Source organism: Aptenodytes patagonicus, chromosome 2, assembly GCF_965638725.1.
Source record: "Aptenodytes patagonicus chromosome 2, bAptPat1.pri.cur, whole genome shotgun sequence".
In the NCBI taxonomy this organism is placed as follows: Eukaryota; Metazoa; Chordata; class Aves; order Sphenisciformes; family Spheniscidae; genus Aptenodytes; species Aptenodytes patagonicus.
In genome coordinates, this window is record NC_134950.1 from 164,860,520 (window position 1) to 164,884,813 (window position 24,294).

General features: G+C 40.4%; 1 protein-coding gene across 8 annotated transcripts in view; it reads left to right on the top strand.

The window, feature by feature from the left end:
* The window catches only part of PRKAG2 (protein kinase AMP-activated non-catalytic subunit gamma 2), a 230,471-nt gene that overhangs the window by 159,581 nt on the left and 46,596 nt on the right, over nt 1–24,294 (top strand). For all 8 annotated transcript variants that reach the window (XM_076331958.1, XM_076331960.1, XM_076331964.1 and 5 more), the window contains one exon: nt 16,500–16,587. In XM_076331958.1, coding sequence (XP_076188073.1) covers nt 16,500–16,587 — 88 coding nt within the window. The remainder of the gene's footprint in view (nt 1–16,499; nt 16,588–24,294) is intronic.

A 24,294-nucleotide genomic window follows, 5' to 3' on the forward strand; every position in this document is an offset into this window, starting at 1 on the left:
CCAGGATATGTGCAGCAGGTCCTTCAGTTTGGCTCTCTCCAAAAAGCCATGCCACCTATCAGAGCTCCATAATCTAGCCAGCTGATTAAAGAGATTTAAATCTGATGAAAAGAACAGAAAAGTGTTCTTTTATTCTGATGTTGTCTAAAAAAAAAAAAAAAAAAAAAAAGACAGGCTGGGAAAAAAGGAATCCAGTCTGCAAATGTACAAGAATTCCCTATTTCAGCATTCATGTGGTTTAAGGCAATGTATTAGACTGCCAGGACATTACTGTGATTCAGCTTTGATTTACACCACAGTAAACCGATCACAGAAACTAGAGCCAGAAAGGCTGTCATTTACCAGTGAAGAAAGCTCTTGCAGTGGTGTTGTGTCCAGGCTAGTTTTAAGTGCCTTAATACCAGCTCTCCTTCTGGGAGATGATTCTGTTCTCTAATAGATCCCGTGCGCTGTAACAAGCCATCATTGTTTAAATGTTTCTCCCTACGCGAACTGTTGCTGTCCACATGAAAGTGTGTTTAATTTAAAAATGGTATATATTTGTCCAACAGTTGGCATGTAACTAATTAGTTGCCAACATAGTAAATTAATAGCTTTTTGATGAACTACATAACAATTAGATACCATATTAATGGAAAAATGTCTTGAGCCCACCTGATTGGATTTCAGTCTCCTTTGACAAAGCATCATGATGGCTCCACTGAATTGAATATAGGCCTACAGGAGAATTACTTAATATGGCTGGAAAGTCCATAGTGAGATTCAGTGGGACACAAAGAATAAATGAACCAGTAAATTCACATGGAACTGAACATTACAAAAATAGAAAGTTTCAGTTATACCACGTTACTTCTTTTTAATTACAGCTCCCATTTTATTAATACTCTGTTCTCTCACTTCACCTTCTCCCTATTAGTCTTATCTTTTGTATCACATTTGGTATTTTCCTCCCCTCTTAGTATTTAAAATATGCAACAAACATCTTACTAGCCATTTTCTATTGGTTAATTTGCTTTTTTTTTTTAAAGCCACTTATTTGGTTTAGAAGAAAAAATGTTCAGTCACAACCTTCTGAAACACTGGTTTCCTAATGTATTTGTATTGTGGTTGTAGTGTTCAGATTCATGGCAATCAATCTTAGGATGCAGAGAAATTGTATTGCATAAAGATGATTTTTTTTCTGCCCTAAGGAAATGTGAGTCTGTGTCAGCTTGTGGCTTTTTCTGCAGCCACAGAGATAATTTAATCAACTATCTATGGATTTACTCAGCGGAGAGTTTATTTTAATGGCATAAAGTCCTACAATTCCCGTTCCTCCTAGTCCTAGATCAAAAGGAGAAAGGCTAGGTGGAAAGGATGAATAGCCAGAATGCTGAGTCCAATCAATTCCCAGCTGCTTTGACAGCTCTCATAAGGCTATAAGTAGCTAAGGCAATTAAAACTAGAGCATCTATGAGTCTTTTTTAAGATACACATTGGTACCAAAATCATGACACCAGCGTCCTGAAGACAGAGTTAGTGGCTTAAAGCTAAGTTACTTTTATCACCTTAAGTCCTGCACTATGCAAGGTATAAAAAGGCTAAACCTAAGGATCTGGCCTCATGTGTCTATATAAATAGATATCTTTTGAATAAGTAACATGATGTAAGAGGGTGCTTTAAGATTGACAGCCTGGTTTTACCCATTGAACTGATTTCTCATGGCACAGCTTATTTCTGAATTTTAGACTTGTTAATTTAATAAGCATTCTGTTGTTTTGCTAGAAGATCAGAACTTCTCGTAAGAGTAAGCCCTATTAGTGACTAGAAGCCGGATACATACTCTCTGATTTAATGTAAAGCTGCAGCTTAATATAGGATCGCTGACAGTTTCTTACCAGCTATATCTGGGCAATTTTGGAACAAAACTTATTTACCATCTAGGCTGTTTATTCACAAAGCAGTAGGGATTATAGACCAAAGTCTTTGCACGAGAATGGAGGAGAGGTGCATAGTTTTGAACCTGTTCTGTTGCACCATGCCTGCTTATGTATTGGACTAGAGGGAAAATACAGCTAAGAATAAGCAAAAAATGTTATGGAAGGGAACTCTACAAATTCCTCGTCATCCTCATCTCTCTCAGCCCGGTTTTGTCTATATTGTATTTTTAGATACACTGTCTTTAATGGCCAACAGAGCTTTAAAAAATGTAAAAAGCTGGTTGATACCAAAAGGACATGGACTACATAAGGTAGTGATACTCCTTTCTCACTTCCTCACAACATTCCCCAGTCCCTTCCTCTGACTGGATGAAATAAACTGTTGAAGTTGGGAGAAATAAGGGGGACATCACAAACAAAACTCACTTCTGTATGGCTTCTTTCCCCCAGCTTTCATATTTTATAGTGTCACTACCTGCTTGTGCATGAGGAGAGCAATACAGCTCTAAAAATGCAGCTTGTGTCTGTGTTTTTTTTCTTTTAAGGTTGCAATCAAGCAAGTTTGGCCATTTGAAAGTCAGCTGCGTGGGCTGCTGACTCAGAAGAGGACTAGATACCATCTTGGCAGCAGCTTGGAAAAATGTTTCCATTGTGCTGGTGAAATGAATGCAAAATATTTATTCTTTGAGCTTGTTCACAACAGCATTCTCAGCTGGAACTGAGGGTGGGGCCATGTGGAAGACATTTGTAGGAAGACAATAATGATTTATACAGTGCCCAAGGTACGCATAATCTTATTTTATGATTAACAAAGGACAAGGCTCCTACCATATGGGGCTTATAAACTGAAGTGTAAACTGGTGAAGTAATCAACAGAGAATAAAAGAGAAAAGGTAACGGAGGCAGAAGGTCAGCAAAAGAAGGGGAGGGAGCAGAATTCGAGAGAGGAGGTTTTAATTTAGCCTTTTTGCATGTTTAGGGTTACAGTAAATTGCCAGTGATAAGGTTAATACCTTAGACTTTTCAAATTTTTATCTATCATACTTTTTCACTTAAACTGCATGAGCCAGGGTATCTGCGGTACGTAAAAAGTCTTCCTTGTACCTCAGAACAAACGGTTACTAATTGCTATTTTGTGGTATATGAGCACATATGATTCAAGCAGAAAAATAAACATGATTCTTGCCCTGAGGACCTTATTGTCCAAGAGCCTGATCTAGCAAAACAGGCCAGGCAAATTCTAAAACCGTAAGAAAGCATTGGCTTAAACAGGATTGTTCCGAAGCTCTACTTCCAGTATATGCTTGCGGAATAGATTTTAAGTGCAGACATAACATAGCTAGCAATGACAGAAGGGATTGAAGAAAGGTAACCTGAAGGTTACAGCACTGAGTTTGGTTGAGGTTGCTATGTATTTATGTTGCTGAATCTCAGGTGCTGTTTTGTTTTGGTTAATGTCAATGTGATGATGGCCTTGATCCAGGAAAGCACTTAAATGTGTGGTTAATTTTAAGTATGTTTGTAGTCCTGTTGGAGTCAACAGTACTAGAGCACTTAAAGCTATGTGTGTGCCTAGTCGCTTTGCTGGATCAGGGTCTTTGTACAATTTTTGTTGTCTATTAAAATACGTACAAATAACTAGCACAAGTACTGAAGATGAGAAAGGAAGCTGATGGATAGACAGAGGATGGAAAAAAGAGTTGGGGAAAACATTAAAAGTTCAGAAAAGACTAAGTGAGGGAAAGAGCTTGGGAATCAGAAAAGGAGGGCTCCTGGCGACAATGGGAAATAGCTGATCACTGAGTGGCAGGGAGAGCAGCAGCTGCAAGATTGCTATCTTCCTGCTGTTGTGTGTTTGGCCTTTCAAGCTTTGGGTGTTGGGATTGTATTTACTTGGAAACATTCGTGGTGTGTACTACCTCAGGATCCAGCTCCTTACATAAATGGAAACAGCTATTGATGAAGAAATGGCTTATGAAAGAAGATGACAAATTCCTCTCCAACCCCTCTCCCTTAAGCATGCCGATAATGACTGCACAAGAGTACATCCCAACAGACCTGTTGCACACAGGGACAGGATGCTGCCAAAGCTGATTTCTTAGGGAGCACTGTGAGGAATAGTTTCCACAGAGAGTGCATGACTTTCTTTCCTGGAATATGTCTTCAGAAAAAGACAGCAAGATGCCACTGAGCATGGCTGTGGTACAAAAGGACATAATACAAACTGGTCACCAAGTAGTTTCTTCCATCATTCAAGATTTTACAGGTATAGAGGTTACATTTTGAAGAAAATGATGCCTTCCTCAACCTTCCTTCTTTTCCTCACGGCCTCAAGCATTTGGCTGTTGCTGCTTTAGAGAAGAAATCTTGGAATTCAAAGAGCATTTCAGTTGCAGAGTTTTTAAGGAAAACAAGAGTTTAGAAAGGAGAAAAATATAGTGCCAGTAGCTAGGGCATGCTTTAGAGATCAGAGAGAGCTGGCTGCAACCACCTGCCCTACCAGAGATCACTTGTGTGACTCTTAAGTCACTTGGTCAGTTTCCCATTTATAAAAAAAAAGGGGTAACACTTCTCTAAGTCAAAGAGATGTTATGATGATAAGTACACAAAAAAGTTCTGTAGAACTCTGATATTTCTAGAACAGGAGCTGCAAGTGGCTTAAGATAAGTTAACCATAGATAGCATATATTGTATTTAACGTTTGTAGCAACATGCTTTTACACTGCAGACTGTAATTGTGTATAGGAAGCTGTCATGTTTTCAGAGCACATCAAGGCTTACACAAAAGATCACTGTAAAGTAGGCTGCTCTTCTGAGTTCTGTGTTTATTTTAGAGCTTCCTTTAAAACAGTTCAGGCATTCTCAAGAACTGATAATTTTCAAAGAATTATCATAGGACATTCTGTCCTGTACATTGTATAAGGAATAGTATATATACACACATGCCCAAAACTTGATGTTGTGCACTGTAATGCAGACTTGCTCATTTTTACTTGTTTTTATCACAACTAGTCATGAAATTACTTTAAAACCATGAATCAATGTCATGTCTAACTAAGCCTATTAATGACCTTAAATAAATACTTACTGTTTTTCTAGAGATCCATAGCCAGGCATCTATTCCAAACTCAGTGTGCCTTTCCCAAGAGCTTAAAATATCATCAAAACAAACTAAAAATGAATATAACAACCCCTGAAATGTCAAAGCCGAATCAGCTCCCCTTCTTGCAGGAACGTCCCATACTGTCCCTCACAAGGCATTATTTGGGCACCTCCTGAGAACAACCCAGCTGAAACTCCAATGCTTAACCCAAATGGCCAAGGTTAGAGAATGCTCTTGGGATTGCCCAGCCAGCAGCAGTTTCTCTCCTCCACTGCCAGCACTCCTCCATGAGCACTTTCACGGGCTCCCTCTCTGGCAGACAGCACAGGACACAGGTAGTCTCCCTGCTACAAAGGTCTAAAGCTCTGAGAACTCTTCACCTCTTTGTCTCAAAAGATGATTAATTTTGATATACAACCATTTTGGCAGAAACAACAACATCTCAAACTACTGACTGCATTATTTAATTTAATATTCAACTGCTTTTTGTCTTCATTTAAGTTAAACTGATGCTGAATTTCCAGTCTGCTACTTAAGTGTGCTTCAGAAGCAAAGAGGCATCTCCATAGGGCTTACACACAATTTAATGTACACTAAATAGAATTTAATCCTGACTCTACTGAGATCAGTGCCAATTTTTCTATTTACTGCAGAAAGGCTAGATTCTCTTATGACTCAACTATTACCTTACCTTGTAATGACAACTTAAACAGTCCATTTTCATAGCACTGTTAACTGGGAGGTACCACTCTATGTTAATACAGAAGGCTCCTCAAACAGGCTGTTGACTATTGAATGCAATGCTTTATTTCCATATTTTGAGAGCCTGTGATAAGCTACAACAAAAAGCCCTAGGGAAGCATGTCAAGAAATAATTTCAGCTCTTTGCAGACATTTAACTACAGACTGAATCTGCATCTAAGCTTATGTGCTTGTGAACCCAGTGTTTGCCATATCCACACTATATGCATCCACTGCCCATGAATACGCTTTTGTATCCGCATCTCCACAAGCTCTGCTGTAACATGAGCATGGTGGCAGGCTTGCTGGACGTGCATCCCTGGTCCATAGCGTGGAACTAATTTGAATTTTTTTCAATTCTGGTTCCTGGAATACAGGGGAAAGCCTTACCGGTATTTCTATGTTTCTTTATGATATCGTTTGTAGTCATAAAACATTTAGCTCAGACACTTGATATGCTTCTTGTTTAGCACAGTCCTTGCTTCAGTCCTTCCAGACAGCGTCAAACTACAGAACCAGTACAGAGGACGATCTGGTTTCACCTGTAGTGTACCCGAAATGATGGAAGAATATAGTTAAGAGGCTGTCAAAAGGGAAAGCGTGCATGACAGAAGGAAGATATCCATTGCATGTTGCTGTCATTGCAGATTTCTTTTGTGCATAACAATAAAATGAAGCAGCGCACAAAAATTAGGCCTGGAGTGATCAGCAGTAGACCTGGAAGTAATTCAGGAAGAGGGTTAGGTTCCTCAAGCTACACAGATTCAGTGTCATCTGAAAACCATTTTTTTGTCAAAAATTAATTTATTTGGAGATTACAGGTCAACCATAGGCTCTGTGTTGAAGGAAGTTTATTAATATATTGGTTTGTCTACACATAATAGTAGCTACTCTGAGATAACAGACTTCACAGGCTTTAGTGGGGCCACTGATGGCACTCATGCCCAGAGTTTGTCAGCTGTGGGGTGGGCTTGAAATCTAATGCAACCACGCAGGCCCTGAGTGCTACAAGGTAGTCCTTCTTAGGTGTTTAATGTCCTCTTAGAACTGCACTGAAAAATACTTCATTATCTTTGCCTGCCTCTTTGAGATAGCTTTCAAATACTCCTTCTGGAGTCCTATTGAGTATTGAGATTGTCAGTCATTATAAGCTCTGCAGAAAGTGGCCACCTATAGCACAGCCCATTTGCTCCACGTTTAGCCTGCAGTTACCTGCTGCTTAGTGCAGCTCCTGCCACAGAGTGAATTATTTGTTCAGTCCACGTCTATGTAAATTTCTTGAAGTTTTGTCGAGATTGTGGGTGACTCGGCTCTGAGCTGAAGGTTGTCTCTATTTTTCAGTAAACCACCCTTGTAACTGACCTGCATCGTCCTGCTAACGTCTAGGCTCAATAGATCTGCTTCCAGCCTTTCAAAACTGCTGATGATCATGAAAATTACATGATTACGGTAGGCTACTAATAGGTTACTAGAATTTTGCAGAGTTTACTCAAGCCTGAAGTGTGGCATCAGTTAACTTCAGGCTTTGTTAGGGAAAAGGTGTTTCATTTTAAGTTTAAAAAATATCATCATTGAAAGCTGGTGTAATGTTTGCACAGTGAAGTCACTATCCATGACCGAGGCTTTGAAATATAACACTAAGATGAAGAAAGCAAAATGGTGTATAGTAAATGTGTTTGTTTAAATCAGATTTGGCTCTGATTATTTTTTTTTCAAATTTGTTATTCTCAGTGGCCTCTGTTCTGCAGATTGCTCATCAGTACTCTGGCCTCAATCCAGCTAAAGTACTTAAGTAAGTGCTTAACTTTAACTAACACAAATAATCCTGTATTCAATGCCAGTGAATGAACACCCATGTAAATGTGGGCTCATGCTTACTCTTCTTTTCCATTCACTTTAAATTAGGGATGCTTACCTGTTTTTTACCATTAGTATTATCTTAATCTGTTCTTTGGGGTTTTTTTTAAATGTATGTTTGTCAAAACAAAGTATCTACTGTAATCATGCTTATTACCTGATTACTGCAGCTCTCTCCAGCAATAATTTCCCCTTGCCCTCAACCATGCCCCACAGTGTGATAAGAGGTAGGTCCTATTTCAAAGAGACTAAGGAGCTCTCAAGCATAGGTGTGAAAACAGCTATAGTATATCTTTTCGAGCGTATACGATAACATTTAAGACGAGAACACTTAAAAACTCTGGAATAGATTAAAACAGTAAGTGGCATCCCTGTGTTTGCAGAATCAGGTAGCACCCTTGTAACATCAGTATTCTTAAGTCAGGTTAGTTCCTCACAAGTACTTAACTTTTTTGAACTTTATGTTCAAAAGGACAGAATTTAAATTGTTAGGTTGTTTGATTAATAATGTGTCACGCTGATAATATTGATTCAGACTCCACTCTACATGAGTGATCTGAGGAATGAATATTGGCCACAAAGGCTTATGTAGAGAATGCTTCTGATATTCTTGAGTCACAACTCTGCCTTATCTGAGTTGCAGAGTGATACAGGATCAGACAGACAGCTAGAGATTAGAGGTTATGTAAACAAATCCTGCCTCTTCTCCACTTCTGCCTTGACTTCTCTGTAAGAATTTAGCTGAGGATCTAGACTATTCTTTGGTCTTTTACTTTCTTTGAAGTTTATTTTTTAGAAGTGCTTAACTCTTCCGTCACTGGTACCATTTTTTTTTCCTCAAAGTGAGGTGCTGCAGGACAGTGTTCCTGTATAGGATAGGTTCGTTGTTTCTGGTGTTAGGTCAAAGGAAGTTTTGTAAATCTATCCTGTTTCTCAATTAAGTCAGTGACAGAACTTACTGGGATTAAACTGCAAGTTCATTTCCATACAGAAATATTTAGGAAGGCCTCTTTACTACAGATGTGAAATCACTCTGCGCATTCAGTTCACATGTCTTCAGGGAAAACAGATTTCAACACTCAGTACTGTAATTGCAGTGAAGATTTAGTAGAAATGCAAGGCGTCCATTTCATCATCTTTCCTAGTGCTGAATGCACTCCTATATTCCTTTTTTTTTTTTTTTTTTTAGGATTTGGCTAAATTTGATTGTAGTTCCATTTACATTATCCATTTAACCTACTAAAGATCCCAACTGTGACTGCTTATCACTAATAATTAACTCTGTAAACTAATTAATATTACAACTACTGTTATGTGGGAGGATACCTGCAGTGGGAGGCTAGTTACTAGTTCTAAAATGTAAAAGCAATATATAGTTGATCTGTATTCCATGTCAAAAGGCTCCTGCTTAGGACCACTGGGCAATTTGTATTCTGATGATATTGGGATAAAGAAAAAAAAACCTTTCAGGGTTTAGTTCTTACCCAATGGCAAACTCTGTTTGAGCTGTTTTAAAATGAAACCATTAGAGCCACCTTTAACCTCACCATACAGTATTAGAAAGATACATAGAATATATACACTTGCTCCATCCCTTTCATAACCTGCTGCAGGACAGTTGTGTCTATTGACACAACTTGCAGATTGAGGGCCTTGCAGATTAGTGACAGAGCACCGAACTGACACCAGTAAGGATCCGGTAAGGTGGAGAAAATACAATGCCGAGACGGAGTGCATTTTCTATGCCAGGTTTTGTTATGGGATTTGGTTACTGTGTTCGAAACAAATTGTAATCTCTGAGTTGTCACTGATACCGAAATAACACCTTCATTCATACATGCTACACATTGACGTGATTATCGCATCTAGTATTTCAAAAGCCTTTTAAGACTAGAGCAAATTTTATTGCATTCCTTCCAGGTACAGGAAGAAAAAACTTGAATCCAGTATTTTGTATGAGACATCCCCTTCCTTACTAGTTTGTATAGTGCTGGAACAGAGATTCCTTAGAATAAATGGTAGAAACTAAAAGTCCTGCACAGCTGCTCTGTTCACTCCAAGCTTTTCGAGGTAAGGAGGACTTTGTATCAGAACCAGGCCCAGAGCTCTTCACTGGGACTGACCATGTTCTCTAACCATGTAAATAGACTTTGGACTGCCATCCCACAGTCAGCCTTTTCACCATTCAGTTAGCATTTTTAAATACAGAAGGGATCCAAGATGGGATCCTAATCTGAGCCTCACTGATTCTAGTGTTCTCAGCTGTCGTAAACCACTGGTATCAGTTATCACACTCTAGCAGAAAACAACTAGGAGTTTAATTTACAGTTTAACCAGCAGATGAAACCTTTTTTTCCGATAACTTCTGTCTTTTTCCACTTCCTGAACCAGACTAAATGAAACCAAAAATAAGCAGTAAGTGTTTTAAACTAATTTTGCACAAACAGATTGCAACAGAATAAGCGTGTCTGTGACATACATTTGGAAAAATTCGAAGTTGTTCATTGACAGCTCATCAAGAGAAGAGCTGTTAACTACTTGAGTTGTACAGAACTGTAATTGTAGTAAGGAGCACTAGCAAATGGTGGGAAAATTACCATTTGTAGTTTACTCTTGCATTCAAAATGGGTTTGCCTTGATTTGCATTTAGATGGGAATTCCTTCTTGTTGCTCTTCAATCCATTAGGTTTTATAAGGTAAGTAGCTTTTTTTTTCTTCTGAAGTACTTCGAAGGGCATCCAGTTTTACTGCTGAACTATGAGCTGTGCAGGTGGCACTCCTAGCATATCAGTATTGTGTAGAAAAGTCAGGAAAAGCTTTAAGACAGGCAGCTTTGAATTTATCTGGAAATGCCTATTTCTAAATAAAGCACAGGTAACGTTTTTGTTGCAATGCTTGAGTAAGTCTGTTCCACACAGACTTGTGATTTGCAGCAGCATTTCTTTTTTCAGGTTGTTCTTTCTATTCCTACCCAGTCATCAAAGACTAACACGTAATCTTTATTATTACTCAAACAGTATTTGCTTTAGAATTTTTCTAATTTAGAATTAAGGCTACTTGTTGGGGGGGGGGGGGGGCAAAGCAAATTTACATTTGTATTAGATTGTTAGTAAACTGGCTTTTGTACAAAACATACATATAAAGACTTCTCATTGAATTCTCATACTAAGACTAAATATATTTTTCTAAAGATTGGACAAAAATAGAAACAAAAGAAAATAAGTCTGGAAAGGACATTAAAAATTCATTTCCCCCCACAGCACAGTCAACGATATGTAAATAATTCCCAACAATTTTTTTTTTTTTAACCTGTGGCTAAAAACCTCCCGTGACAAAGATTTTAAAGTTTTTTTCAGCAAAGCGTGCTGGTGCTTCACTGTTGTTACATTCAGAAAGTTCTCCCAAAGTCCAACCTAAGACTTCCTTGCTAAAGGCTAAGTAGATAACTCCTTATCCCATAACCAGTGGACCCAAAAGATAGTTTATCACTTTCCTTCTTGCAAAAACACATTATATTTGGAGACTGTTGTTATATTTTCCTTCAGTCCTCTTTTTCTTTTTTTCCTAGACTAAGAAACTGGGAGGTTTTCAAGTCCTTCTTTACAGGTCGCATTTTCTGAACTCCTAGATCATTGTTGTTGCTTTTTTTTTGGACTCTCTTGGTTCATTCTTGAGCTCAATGCCCAAAACTGAATGCAGTATCCCAGCTGGCATCTAACCAGGCAATGTGTAGAACAGATTCTCCGTGTCTTACCTATAACACATTTGTAGATAGTGTGATTTTTTTTTCCAAGAATCTGACATTGTTGTCTGACATTTAGTTTCATTCTCAGGTCTTTTCCTTGCATGACTGCTGCAAGCCAATCTTTTCCCATTTTATTTTTGCATTTGATTATTGTGTAATGCGCTCTACTTACCCATATCAAAGTACATCCTGTTTTTGAAGGCATTGCAGCAATTCTCTAGATAATTTTAAGTTCTAAGGCTATCCCTAAAAGAGCAGCGTCTCTTAGCATTGAGTCATTTGAAAATGCAATCGGGTTATTCATTATTCCTTCATCAAGTCATCAGTGAAAACACTGAATGATATTAGATAGAACACAGACCTCTGTGGAACCCTCTCTTAAACCCTTCCAGTTAGATAAAGAAATCTTACTACCTTCCTTGTGAATATTGTTGTGACCTTTAGCAGTCATTTCATTTAGACTATCTGGCTTGCTTACGTGAGTGTCATGCAAGATAGTGTCAAAAGTCCTGTTAACTCATGTTGCATCTGCCTACCACAAGACTTCTAGCCTGTTATTAAAGTGACTGAGATTGGCTTGGCAGTGTTTATACACGCTGGCTGTTACTGATGATCTTTCTTTCCTCTAACTACTCAAAATGGGTGTATTTGTTCTCTTATCCATCTTGGAATAAAAGTTACGCTGACTAGTTTATAGTTTCTTGGCTCCCTCCCCCCACCATCCCTTACAGATAGCTATGCTAAGCGGAATGAACCTGACCAAATGAAGATGTAGAGGTCTAGTCAGTACAGTGACTGGAGTCCAGCATGCTTTTATCCCAAATAGTTGTCTAAAATAGGGCATGTGAATGACGTCCTAGAAACGTTTGTTTCTCCACTGGGTGCAGAAGCAGCAGCCTAGGGTAACTCATTCAATATGAAAAGCTACACAGTAGGTGTCTAAGCTCAGGTGAGATGAATCTTGTTCAAAGCATTTTGATATAGCTGGTCTGATGACTGCCAGTGATAGATCCCAATGGATGCATTCCTGCTAATTCAGGGAGGCAAGATGGCAGGAAACTACATAAAAAAATAATCTTCTACAGGGTTAATTGCTGTTCACATCCTTGAACTGTCCCTACAACTTAAATACTTAGGATGTTCTTATGAAAATAATGGGATTCCTTCAATAGGACATAGGACTAAAAGGACTCCTAGATTATCAGATAGGTTTTAACATATTCATTATAAGTCCATATATAATTAACAGGACTGATTTTACTTCTACAGAGTATTAGTAACTCCCTTTACCCTAGAAAGCTAAAGAAAACAGGCAGAGACAAAGTAAGCAGTTACCTATTAAAATTTACGTTCTAGCCTTCCCAGAAATCCTAAAACCTCTTTTGTTTACATCCACCTTTTTATGACTTTTGCTGTTGTATCAACCTTGAGTTGTTTTACTTTGCCTCTACAAAGATTGCTGGCACTGCTGTATTAGCGTTACGTCATAGGTCCATGTTTTTGGCGTAAGTAATGCCCCTGTAAAAACCGAACTGAAACCTAGCAAAGAAGAAATGTATTCAGGCAGTTCTGTTTTTGCATATATTTCTCTTCTAAACTTTTATATATAAAATTTATTTTGCTTAGCAGTATTCAGTATATGAAGTATATACTGTCTTGTTGCACTGGGTATCTCAAACAGTTAAAATGGGTTACCTGACAAGCTCTTATAGCAAATATTTAAACCATAATCTAGACAAATCCCTTGGTTATAGTTAATAGAAACCTCCTGTGGCAGTAGAACAAATAGTCACAATAAACAGATATTGAAATGTTACAACATATAATATCATCTTGGTGGGAATTACAGGTCCTTTGAAAGACAGATCTTTTCCCTATCTTTAACCAGTAATCCTTTTGTAAAATGGCAGGCAGAGTTTGTAGAGAGAAGCAATACCTAAGACCGTTGAAAATATCTGCTGATTTGTCTAATGCTGTAGTAGTTCACAAGGAACAAGACAGTGTTTTCACCACTGATTTAAGCAGACTTAAGAGCGCGTTGTTTCCAGAAGGTGCGGTCCCACTGTCACTCCTGCCCTTGGCACTCCTTGTGCCAGAGCTAGCTGGTGCAACTGCGCAGTGAGTTGGATCAGGAACTGATCTGGATAAAAAACAGTCTTTTCTTTTGGTCCGTTTGGTTTTCGGCTGCATCAGTTTCCTGTTCTGACTCACTGTGTTGCCTACAAGCCAAAAGGAGCTAGAATGCAAAACGAGGAGCAAAATGGAACACCATGATCAGCAGCTTTTTCCAAAATTGGTTTAAACAAATTGCGAGACTGCAGGCAGCGTGAGGGATGGAGTTTCAGCCTTTACTTCTCAATTTCCTTTGGGGTTTTTTTGAGCAGTATGGATGTTACAACATAGCTATAATGTTTCCATTACAAATCTCTGCTATATATTTAATTACTGCCTTTATATTATCTTGAGTTTCTCATAGTACTCTTGGTCTGGATATAGATTCTGTCACTGTAAAACCCTGATATTGCAGTAAGCTCTGAGGTTCATAGTGCTGTGTAGCTCATTGCATGAAATAGGCAGGCTTAACTGACTTCTTGTATCTGTGTTTTGTAGCAGGTGAAATGTGATGCAACTTCGAAGATTCAGTGTCACTTCCAGCTACAAACAACCTCAGAGTTGTATGTCCTCATGGCTGGTGCTTACTAGATAATTATGGGGAGTAAAGAATTGTTGTTTTAAAAAAAGAAACAAAATAATGACAGTTATTTCCAACCAGATATGTCATCTTATTCTTCTCTTATCAGTATCAAGGTACATGATAAGGAAGATAAATTATTTAGAGCTTTTAAAGATAGCTCCCAGAGGTAATTAAAAGCTTCCAAAGCATTTTAATTAGTAGGCTGAAAATATTATAAATTAATATGAACTGCTTTGGTATCTTCTGTGGCTCGTCAGTTAGAGTATTTATTGAAATCCTAGAATTCTTTTAAAAATACAACTAGCAATGAAATATTTTAGGATTTTCTTTCCAAAGGATCTTTACAGTAAAGAAGACCTGGATATTGTTAACTTCCTCATCTAACCTTAAAAGTGTCCCTAGAAAGAGGCAGCTTGGGAAAAAGCAGCTGTCACCAGCAGTTAGCTTCCTTGCTTGAAACTTCTCTGGACTTGAGAAATGACAGACAGCTTTCTGTTTTCCCATAATTTTTGGCTCTCTCCTCCCATCATAGATTTAATTCTAATTATCTTTCATACTTTCCTATGTTCTATGCACATCACTGTGCTATCCTAGATCTATTCAACCTTCCCTCCTTGAAGGACATGCTGAACTTTTGAAGCTTGAACCTCTCCTTAGGGACCAATGGATTTTAAATGTTCTCTAATGGCTCCTGTGACTCCTTTGGAGCACCATGCATGCGTGTCTGCCCACAAGATCTGTTGCCATTGCCAAAGAAATAATCTGTTTATCCACCCCTGCAGCATCCATGTCTGAACTGGTCCTGCTGGGCTTCCTAAACAGTCAGCGGGGACCCATTCATTATAGTTAAGGAGACCTAGCTACACCTTACCACATCTCACTGTCTAAATAAATCTAATGATTAATCTATTTCAAATATTTCCTTATTTCCATTGATTCTGCTGTAGCCTGGCTTACAAGCTCAGGTGCAGACTTGTAAAGCTGGGTGTCATAAATCCCACTCTTGGTAAGCAGAAGCCTCCCATGGTGTAAACTCCATCCTTCAGACACTGGTAACAGCAAGTGGTTCAAGCTGTCAGCATTATGTGCTCAGGTGCTTGAGGGCAAGCTCAGGGCGTTACACCACCTCACACCCAGCACGGTTGAGAACAGTTCTGAAATACCAGTCTGTAGTGACAGCAATGCTGGGGCAGTCAATTTTTTGTTTGTTTGTTTTTCAAGAGTGATTTTTGAAGTAGGATCATCTAGTCTGATCTGCTGCATAACGTAAACTAGAATTTCACTCACTAATCCCTGGGTCGAGTCCCCCCTAACTTCTGGCTGAGCTGAAGCACGTTATGAGGAGGGCGCTCAGCCCCAAGGCCGCCTCCCTCCTCCTCAGGAGACCGCTCCGAGGGTTAGCGACCAGCTTTGATAGAGGCGCGCGACTTACATGGAAGACGCCGACATTCGGGCTAATCTTGAATTGTAACTTCTCGAACGTTTTAAATGGAAACAAGCGCGTCTGTTCCCAGAGCGGGCACCCCGGGATGGCGGCTCGGCTCAGTGCGGGAACTCCCTGTCACACACGGGGGAAAACCCCTCAACATTCACCCCCTTCCCCCCTCCCCTGGAGGGCAGTGGAACTGTCGGCTTCCCCACCGCTGCCTTGCAGGTGAACGCACGGGACCATACCAACCCCGTCTCGCGGGGGGAAAGGAGGGCTTTCCTCCTCTCCGCCTCCTCTTGCACCGCTTTAATCCAAAGCAGCCAGGCGAACAGCCGAGCCTGCAGAGCAGGCTGCGAAAGGCGGTTGGCCTGGCAGAGCTCTTGGGGCAGTAAACCTCTCCCTCCTGCCCCTCCCTTTTGCGCGCGGAAGTGGTAGTTACCTTCCCCTCCCGCTGCTGACCAACGGGCTTGACTGCAGCAAAATGGAACGTACCAATCCCTCCACCGGAGGGGGGGGGCGGGGGAGAGGCGGCGGCGGCGAGGTGTGGCGGGAAGCGCTGACCCTGCGAAAGGGCGTCCGGCCTCCCCGTGCGCCTAACGGCCGCCGACGGCAGCTCCCCCCGTGCAGGGGGGAGGCGGCGTCTCCGGGAGGCACGGCCGCGGGGAGCCCGGGGGCCGTAGGGTTAATGGGCTGGGCGCAGCCGCCGCGAAGGGGGGAGGAAGGGCGAGTCCCGGTTCCTCCCCCCTCCTCCCCCCTCGGTGTGTGCGGTGGGTGTGTAAGAGGCAGCGCACATCGAGCCGTGCGTGTGTGGGAGGCCGAGGGGCAGCCGCCGTCGCCCGGCCTCAGCGCCGTCCCGCCTTCCCTCCCCTCAGCGCTCGGCGGGAACCGCGCCAGCCGCCCCCTCAGCGCCGCCACTCCCCTCCGCCGCGCCGGGCTGTTCCGATGCCGCCGCGGGGCCGGTGAGTCCGCGCCTGGATGCTCATCTCCTTCTCCTTTCTTCCTTCCCGCAGGCGGCGGCGGCGGCAGCGGCTCCGGCTTCCTCTCAGCTCCCGGCCGCCTCCGAAGGGATGCTGGAGAAACTAGAGCTCGAAGATGAAGGTAAAAATTCAAGGAAGGGGGGGCCCGGGGGCGGGTCGGCGGACACTCGCACGCCCGGCGGGGTCTGGGCAGAGGGAAGGGAGCAGGGTATCCCCGACGAGGAGCCCGCCCCGGGGAGGGGGTTGCGCCATGCCCGGGCCGGCCGCGGTGCCGCCGCCTGCGCTGGCCGTGTCCTTGCGGGGCGGGTCGCAACCTTCTCCCCCCCCGCCTCCCCGGCCCGATCCGTCTGCGGTCCTTTTGTCCCGGTGGCTGCAGCCCGACTCGCACGCCGCCTCGTAGCTGATGGCAGCACATGCCTGCGCCTGCCGGGCCGCGGCCGCTTCGGCGGTGCGTGCTTTTAATCTGCAGTTCCAGTCAGCCAGGGTAGGGAGCCTGGCACTGGAGGGAAGACAACCTTCGTGGCATCCCCTCCTCCTCCCTTTAAAACACTCGTTCTCCTTGAATATGTCTGCGATACCAAATATAGGCTTTGAGAGAGAGGTGCGAGCAATGATGGAAAGCTTTTTCAGCTAAAGCTTCTGCTCCTTATGGGTATGCATACATCTGTTTAAGGCGGACAGCTGTAAACTAAATTTTCCTTATGTGGCTGCTCTCTTATGTTGTTCTTAGCTGTCCTGTTAAAAGCTGCAGTTTTAACAGTGTGCTGTTCTTGATAGGGGAACTCCTGGCAAGTTTTTGTATCTTGCAAGCACTAAACTGTGCTGTGGAGAAGCATGAATGTTTTTTCTCGAACTTGCACAAAGCATTCGCTTACCTCTGAAAGATCTGTACTGAATACCTCGAGCTTTCACTTTCAGGAGGGATTAGATCAGCGGATGCAAATGTGGATGCATAGCTAATCTCTATGCTCAATATTGTAAAGTGGCTAAGACTTAATGTGATGTGGGGTTTTTTGTAATTGGTAACTGCTATTATAAAATGTAGGACAAATATTTAAGGAAAACTTTGAAAATAGTAGGCTGAGTCATTCTGTGAAAAATATCTAAGCTGGTATGCTAATAAGCCAGCTTCTTGGTTACTAGCATGCTTTCTACAGTTGTGGGACTGGTCTGAAAAAGTAACACCTTTTATTTTAAGCTTTCTGTCTGTGAGAAAAAGACGCTCTTAACAATTGGATTCTTGAAGCTTTTTTTTTTTTAGGAGTTCAGACAGAGTTTGAATTGCAATGAAATACTTGTGCCTTTGTGAATCCTGAACATGATTAAATATGAATATTTGGTGCAAGGAATTTGTTGCTAACTTGTAGCTTTTTTTCGTCACGCTGTTTAACTATTTTTAGTTAGGCCTTCATTTTATGCTTATGGAGAGTTAGAAAGTTATCCACTTACATATTTCTTTTTACATAAAGCTTGTTACTGCTAGATAGGCGATCCTAAAACCTGCTGAATCACTAATGGTTAAGCTATTTTAAAAGCTATTTTAAACATCTTGTAAATTTAGATATCTGAAAAGGATGTCTAGGTTAAAAAAAAAAAACACCCTCAGTTTTGAGATGCCTTTGCAATTTTAACAGTGTAACATAGTATTATTTGGAGTCACTTGATTAGGCTGATTATCTGTATGTGTCTTCTAAAACACTGCAATAAGATAACCCGAGTTCTTCAGAAAGTTTGGTAACTTTTTATTTTTTTTCCTGGCTTTCAAGCTTCTATTTTGCTTTGTCTCTCAATTCATTTAGCTTTAAAACTAAGGCTTTGTCTGTGGGTACTCAAGCTAGGTGGGTGAGAGCAGTTCAGGGATCTGTCAAAAGATAATGCCTAATAGCAAACCTGTGACCAGTTTAAAGTAGTATGTGAATTTTGAAAGGAAGCGGTTGCCTTGCTAGCCTTTCAGACTTAATGAAAACCTAGTTTTATGCCTAATTTTAAAGCCACGCGGAAAGGATGTAGAATGCTGTATTCAGAAAGTAAGATGTAAGTAAAATTAAGAATGTGAATGTCAGACCAAAACTGACAGTCCAGAATGCTTCTATCTGAGGAGGCCTATAGAAGGAGTATCACAGAAAATTGAGATGCAGATGCAAATGCAGCAGCTTAGTTGCAGTACGTGTTTTATGACCTAAATTTTTGCATTAGTAGCTGTAGTTGTGTCTGTGCTAATATTGGGGGTGGGGGAGTAAAATGACATCTGATGTGGTGTTCGCTTTTTTGTTGGATGGCAAGTAGTAAGTGCTCAGAAGTTGAGGAACTTCTTGGAAATCTTGGTAAGATTTCATCAACTGGCTGTAGCCACAGTGTAACTGATGATCTGTTGTCAAACTTAGTCTCTCTACTGATACCTAAAATTGTAAGTTAAATGAGAAATTTGAAACTTGTTTTGAAACTGCTTTTCTGACTGCCTCTACTTTTGAGTATTTCCTCTTGCTAGCTTTCCAGTTTCTGTATCCATCAACAGTTGCCAACTATCTTGTGTATCAAATTATGTTGCAGTTCTCTTGAAACAGAGCGCTTAATAAAAAGAGCTGAAAAATAAGGCTCAATGTGTGCACTGAATGCCATCCGGTATGCTGAAATGGATTTTTGTTTGTCGTTCTCCTCAAAGGTTACACAAATGAGAATTTGGAAGCACAGAAGGCATTCATTTAATTTGGATTCTAATTAAGAGGGTTAAATTAAAAAATGGTACTAGAAAGATTTGTAGTGTAAGTAGTACCATAATGAAATATGCAGAGTCTAGCCTGATGATGTGATTTCTAAATAAAGTGCTATGGTCAACTGAAGGGCAATTTCTTTTTTATTATATGCATTATATACAAAGAATGTATGTAAACTATTTTGTATATGATTAGTGTGGATGGTATTAGACATGTTATTGTTGCGGAAAGAAGTGTTGGTCATCTTTCTGGTTTAAAACATCTTTACTTCATATAACTGGCTGGATTCTCTAGGATCAGTGCAACTTCTTATTGGTTGGTCACTAGTTCTGTCTGGCATTGGCTTAATAATACTGCTCTTGTGATGTGTAAGAGCAAATCTTAGTGAGATGCTGTTAAACAGCATCAACTGCACTGCAGCTGAAGTAGGACGGGCTGTAGGCTGATTATGTCCGCAGAGGAGAAGGACTGGATAGGCCAGTGGATATTTATTTTATTTAGGACTCCCTAAAGGACCTTTTTCCTAATGGTAATCGGAGCAGGAAAGTAAAAACTCTCATGTAAGAAGTCCAGAGTCTCTTTTTAACTGGAGGATGCTCTAGAGTAAAATATTCTGAACTCATCCTGCTCAGTATTCCTTGAATGGGAACGTCCTACCTATGTCTCCTCAAAAAGTATGAAAGCTACCTGTTGATGGGGGTGGAGTTTCTCATTGTAGCCTGAAATGATTAGTGCTGAGACACCTCTCATGAATGTATATAAACGATTAAAAACTGGTTGTCTTCATACATATTGTGGGTTTGCTTGTTCAGCTCTAGTGTTTGTGCAGTCATGTTTCTATATTAAGGTTGTTTTTACTTCTGACCAATGTCAAGAGTAGTTCTGGGTTTTATTTTATGGAGGATACGATGAGCTTGGGAAAGAGCAAGCAGAAATTATTCTGAAGATCTAATACGAAAAAGGGCTTTAGTTAACGATTTACACTTACTAGCTTTAATTTGTTAAGCTGGAATTCCAGAAATGGTTGTGTTCCAACAACTGCCTGTGCTGTGAGAGGAGAAACTGGATTAGAGTAGCAAATGAGTAGCAAACACATGCCTGCCAATTGTATCGATTTAATTGGTATAGTTTTAGCATGTTATTTTGGAAACTAGTTTTGCTGCAATGTTGGTTCTCATCCCTGTTAATCTCTTCCACTTGCTTAGCTTGAGTACTAAAGTAGTAGCTACTGAAAGCAGAATTAACTACTTTTCTGTAACATCTGCTAACTCAGGGAGTCTTTCCGAGGTATGTTGTGCAGACAGAGTTTAGTTGCAGGGTTCTCCTGTATCTGTGTTCAATTCCTAGTCTGGAAAAAAGAATTCTGCAAAGTGCGTGCAGCAATTGTAGTATCAGCATCATGGGACTGATGCGCTCGCTCTTGAATGCTCTACTTCTCTGGATTGTTGCACAAAGCAGCATTTAGACAGTTATTTGATAAACAGTTTGCATTAGAGTGGAATCTCTCCTAGTAATGCTCTGGCCTTCATCTCGCTCTTCCTGTATCATCCATCTCTTCTGTCACATGCTCATTTCTCGCTGTCTCCTGAAATAGACTTTCACCCGTAGTTGCATCTCCTCTTCACTAATTGTTGTGTCTGGGGTCATTCCTTCCCTGCTCTGCATATTTTCTTACTGTTTCTTATTAAAAGTAGTTTCTTGTTGAGCTCTTCCTGTCTGCCAGCCTCCTGCTGTCAGCTGAAGATCTGAATCAAGGTATGAAAACAGATGTCACTTTGGGGCCAAAAATAGTTAAAAGAAGCTTGTAATAAAATGCATGTTAATGTGCATACTAGATTTCGTTTAATTTTTAAGACTGAAAGATCAAGTGCTCAGTTTAGGAGATAGTAAAGTTAAGGCATTCTTTTGCAATTGTAATTAATTTCTAATAAACGTTCATTATGTGATTGTTAAAGCTGATGCTCTCTGGAGTACAGAAACGGCATTTTGCCTACAAGATGTGCTTTGAGATATTAGGGTACATGGTGATAGTGATAGGGGATGTTTTACATGAACTTTTCCACAGCAGATTAGAATCCTAAGTGGAGATAGCAAGAAATTACTAAGCAGGGATGATAACCAGTATTAATAGACTTCACATGGTCGTAGAGTTTGGGATTATTTTATCTACCTACTTTAGAGTTACTTTGTGGTGCGATATAAGAGGCACAATAGCAGATTCTAAAAAAAAAAATCTTATTCTTGGTGCTTTTTGTCCTGGCTATCTGATCTGAATTAATACTGAACACTTGCATCTGAAACTATAGAGAACTGCTTATTGCACTGAATTTACTCAGCTTATATTTTTCTGTCGTTTTGCAACAAAGAGTATCAACGGGATGAGGGGCTTTCCTGTGATGTACTTTCCAGAATTGTTAAAGAATAACATATCCGGAGTATTCAAATGTTCAGCTTTATTAGTTTATACAAGAAATTATGATCAAGTGTCCTGCTGTCGTAGGCAACCTCATGTCCTTTGTCTGCCAGTTTGCTATATAGTAACGTTATAGATTATTTATTTTTATTTTTTCTCCTGGAAATTTCCATCTTCAGAGTTGAAAGATGAAAATTATATATAAAATGATAGGTAATTGAAAGTATAAAACTTTAATTGAGCAGTGCAAAAGAAGCTATTGGCAGCTTTGTTGTCTTAGATGAAGACTGTTCCCGCAGTCCACACATGGATCTTTACCCTTGTGCAAGTATTGCACATGGTTCTTCTTGTCAGCTCAGCAGCGCTCACTATCTCCAAGCAGTCCTAACTGTTTTCCTGCTCCTACATAAGACATGACTCTCTCATTCTTAACATGGTATTTAGCCTTACAATGAGGAAAGCCCTCCTCTGTCTTGACTAGGAAATAACCAGTTCATAGCAGCTAAAGCATGCAGTCTTTCTCAGGAAATAAAACTCTTTAAGGCTTACCAATCTGGGAAGTGATGTTTTAGTACAGCGAAAGATACAGCCCTGTTACACAGGGCGTGCTCTAAAACTCTCTGCTTTGGGTCTTGGGGGATGCAGGAACTTCTTGATGGAAAAGCTTTAATAAAATTTTAATGTGGTCAAAACATTTATTTTCCCTAACTTGTTCTTGGAAACAGTGAAACCATTCTGGCTGAGACTTCCTAGAAAAAAAGATGGAAAAATGCTTACCATGGCAATGAGTCCATGTAATTGCTTTGGCAAAGCTACAAGCAACTGAAAACAGTTCTACAGGAAGTGTTGGGGCTGACTGTGTCCAGGTAGTATTGCACCTGCATGATTTGCAAACATTATCTTCCAAGTGAAAGCCATTATTGGCCAGCAGCTATCTGTGAAGAATATTAAGACAACCTGGTGTTCTCCTACACTTGAAAGACATTACTGCTTCAGGTGTATGTATAAATGTTAGTATCTGGTGGCCAATGTGAAGTACCGCTTTACAACAACCTTTACTAGTCGCTCTTGCTAGTGCTATCACTTTCATCTGCATCAGATGAGGGACAATGTCAACTCTGCTAATAACTTACATGCAGAACTTCCTTGATCCAGAAGCTGTTTGGTTTGATAGTGGGCTATCACAGTTGGTAAACAACTGCTTGATATAAGGTCGAAGGCTTTGGACAATATCATCTCAACTTCTATGTGTCCCAAGAACCCCCTGACTTAGAGGTATTGGGTTTACAGCATTGCGTGCTTGAGTAATGATAGATGTGGAAGATGTGACAGTATCAGTGTTGCCTTATAGATGACTACAAGATACTGTTACTTGCCTGTGACTGCTTTGCTGAGCAGTACCAGGATTGAATAGGGTGACTATAAAGTCGTTTCCTCAAGAAACTTCCTAGGTGGGGGTCTGCAATGTTCTATCTGATAGAACTCTCCAATGCCCTGTGTATACAGGGAGAACAGTATAGATGAAACAATAATACTGTCTTGGTAGTTTGATAACCTCAACTGTTAAATTTGGCTGTCGTGGTCAAGTCAGAGCTCTTGGAAAACTTAGTGCCTTGGGGCATGACTGAGTACTAAAAGAAGGTGACTTGGTTTAAACTGAAGTAATGCCAATGTGACAAGAATGATAGCGAATATTTGCATAAGTTGGCTCAATATAGCTGTTGCTAAACAATCATAAGAAATGTTTCTGCTTACTAATCATCTGCAACAGATGTGACTGTCCTTTAAGATAGGACTTTTTGTAATGTGTACTGTGTTTTCGATAACTTGAGGGTGGATGATCACAGGGCTTTGTCTGTGGAGCCTTTCTTTAAGTCAGGTCACTTACATCAGCACTGCTTTCTGTTAGGAGCTTGCTCTTCGGGTGGCACTTAAGCTGTCTGCAATTACTTTATTGATTTTGAATTATTTTGACTTCCAGAACTTACAACTATACTAGCATTGCATGGGTTTGGGGGGGGAAGTAGAGAAGTCGGAAACATCTTAAGGAATGTAGCATTTCCAACATAAGTACAGGAGTTGATGGTACTGTTTTTCATAACAGTTCTTGCATCTTGAAACAAAGTGTACCTGTCCATACTGAGACTGTTTGCCTTTGGATGCATGTTGTGGTGGGCTTTACTGTGGCTCTTCTACGAGCAGAGAAGACTGACAAAAGGAAAATCTGGGAGTTTAGGGGAAAATCCGTCAGCGGAAGGGTTGCACCAATAGCTAGGATTAACATATAGCCAAAGCAGTTTAATACAAATACAAGCGTAACTATGTTAGAGCAAAGTTGAATTTGACTTTTAGGTGTCCAGCTTGGCATCTAGACAGAGCTTTGGAAAGCTTAAATAACCCTATCCTTCTAAGAGTGAACCACATCTAAGAGGTTTTTGAATGTGATGTGGATATCTTCAAGGTAGCTTTCGAATACTATTTGAATAAATCTGACGTGTTTTTAGATTCTTTCCTCCTCTACTGAATTTTATATGGATTTTTGCTGTTTTATGTGAACCAGTTTGGTGAATTTGCCAATTTTGACTGTGGCAGAAGTTAAATGGCACTCCTACATTTTGTCTAAAAGCAGTTTTCATACGCTGTAGACCAGTGGTTTTATTTGTGATGTGAAATTTTTTTTTGCTTTTTTTAGGGGGGGGGT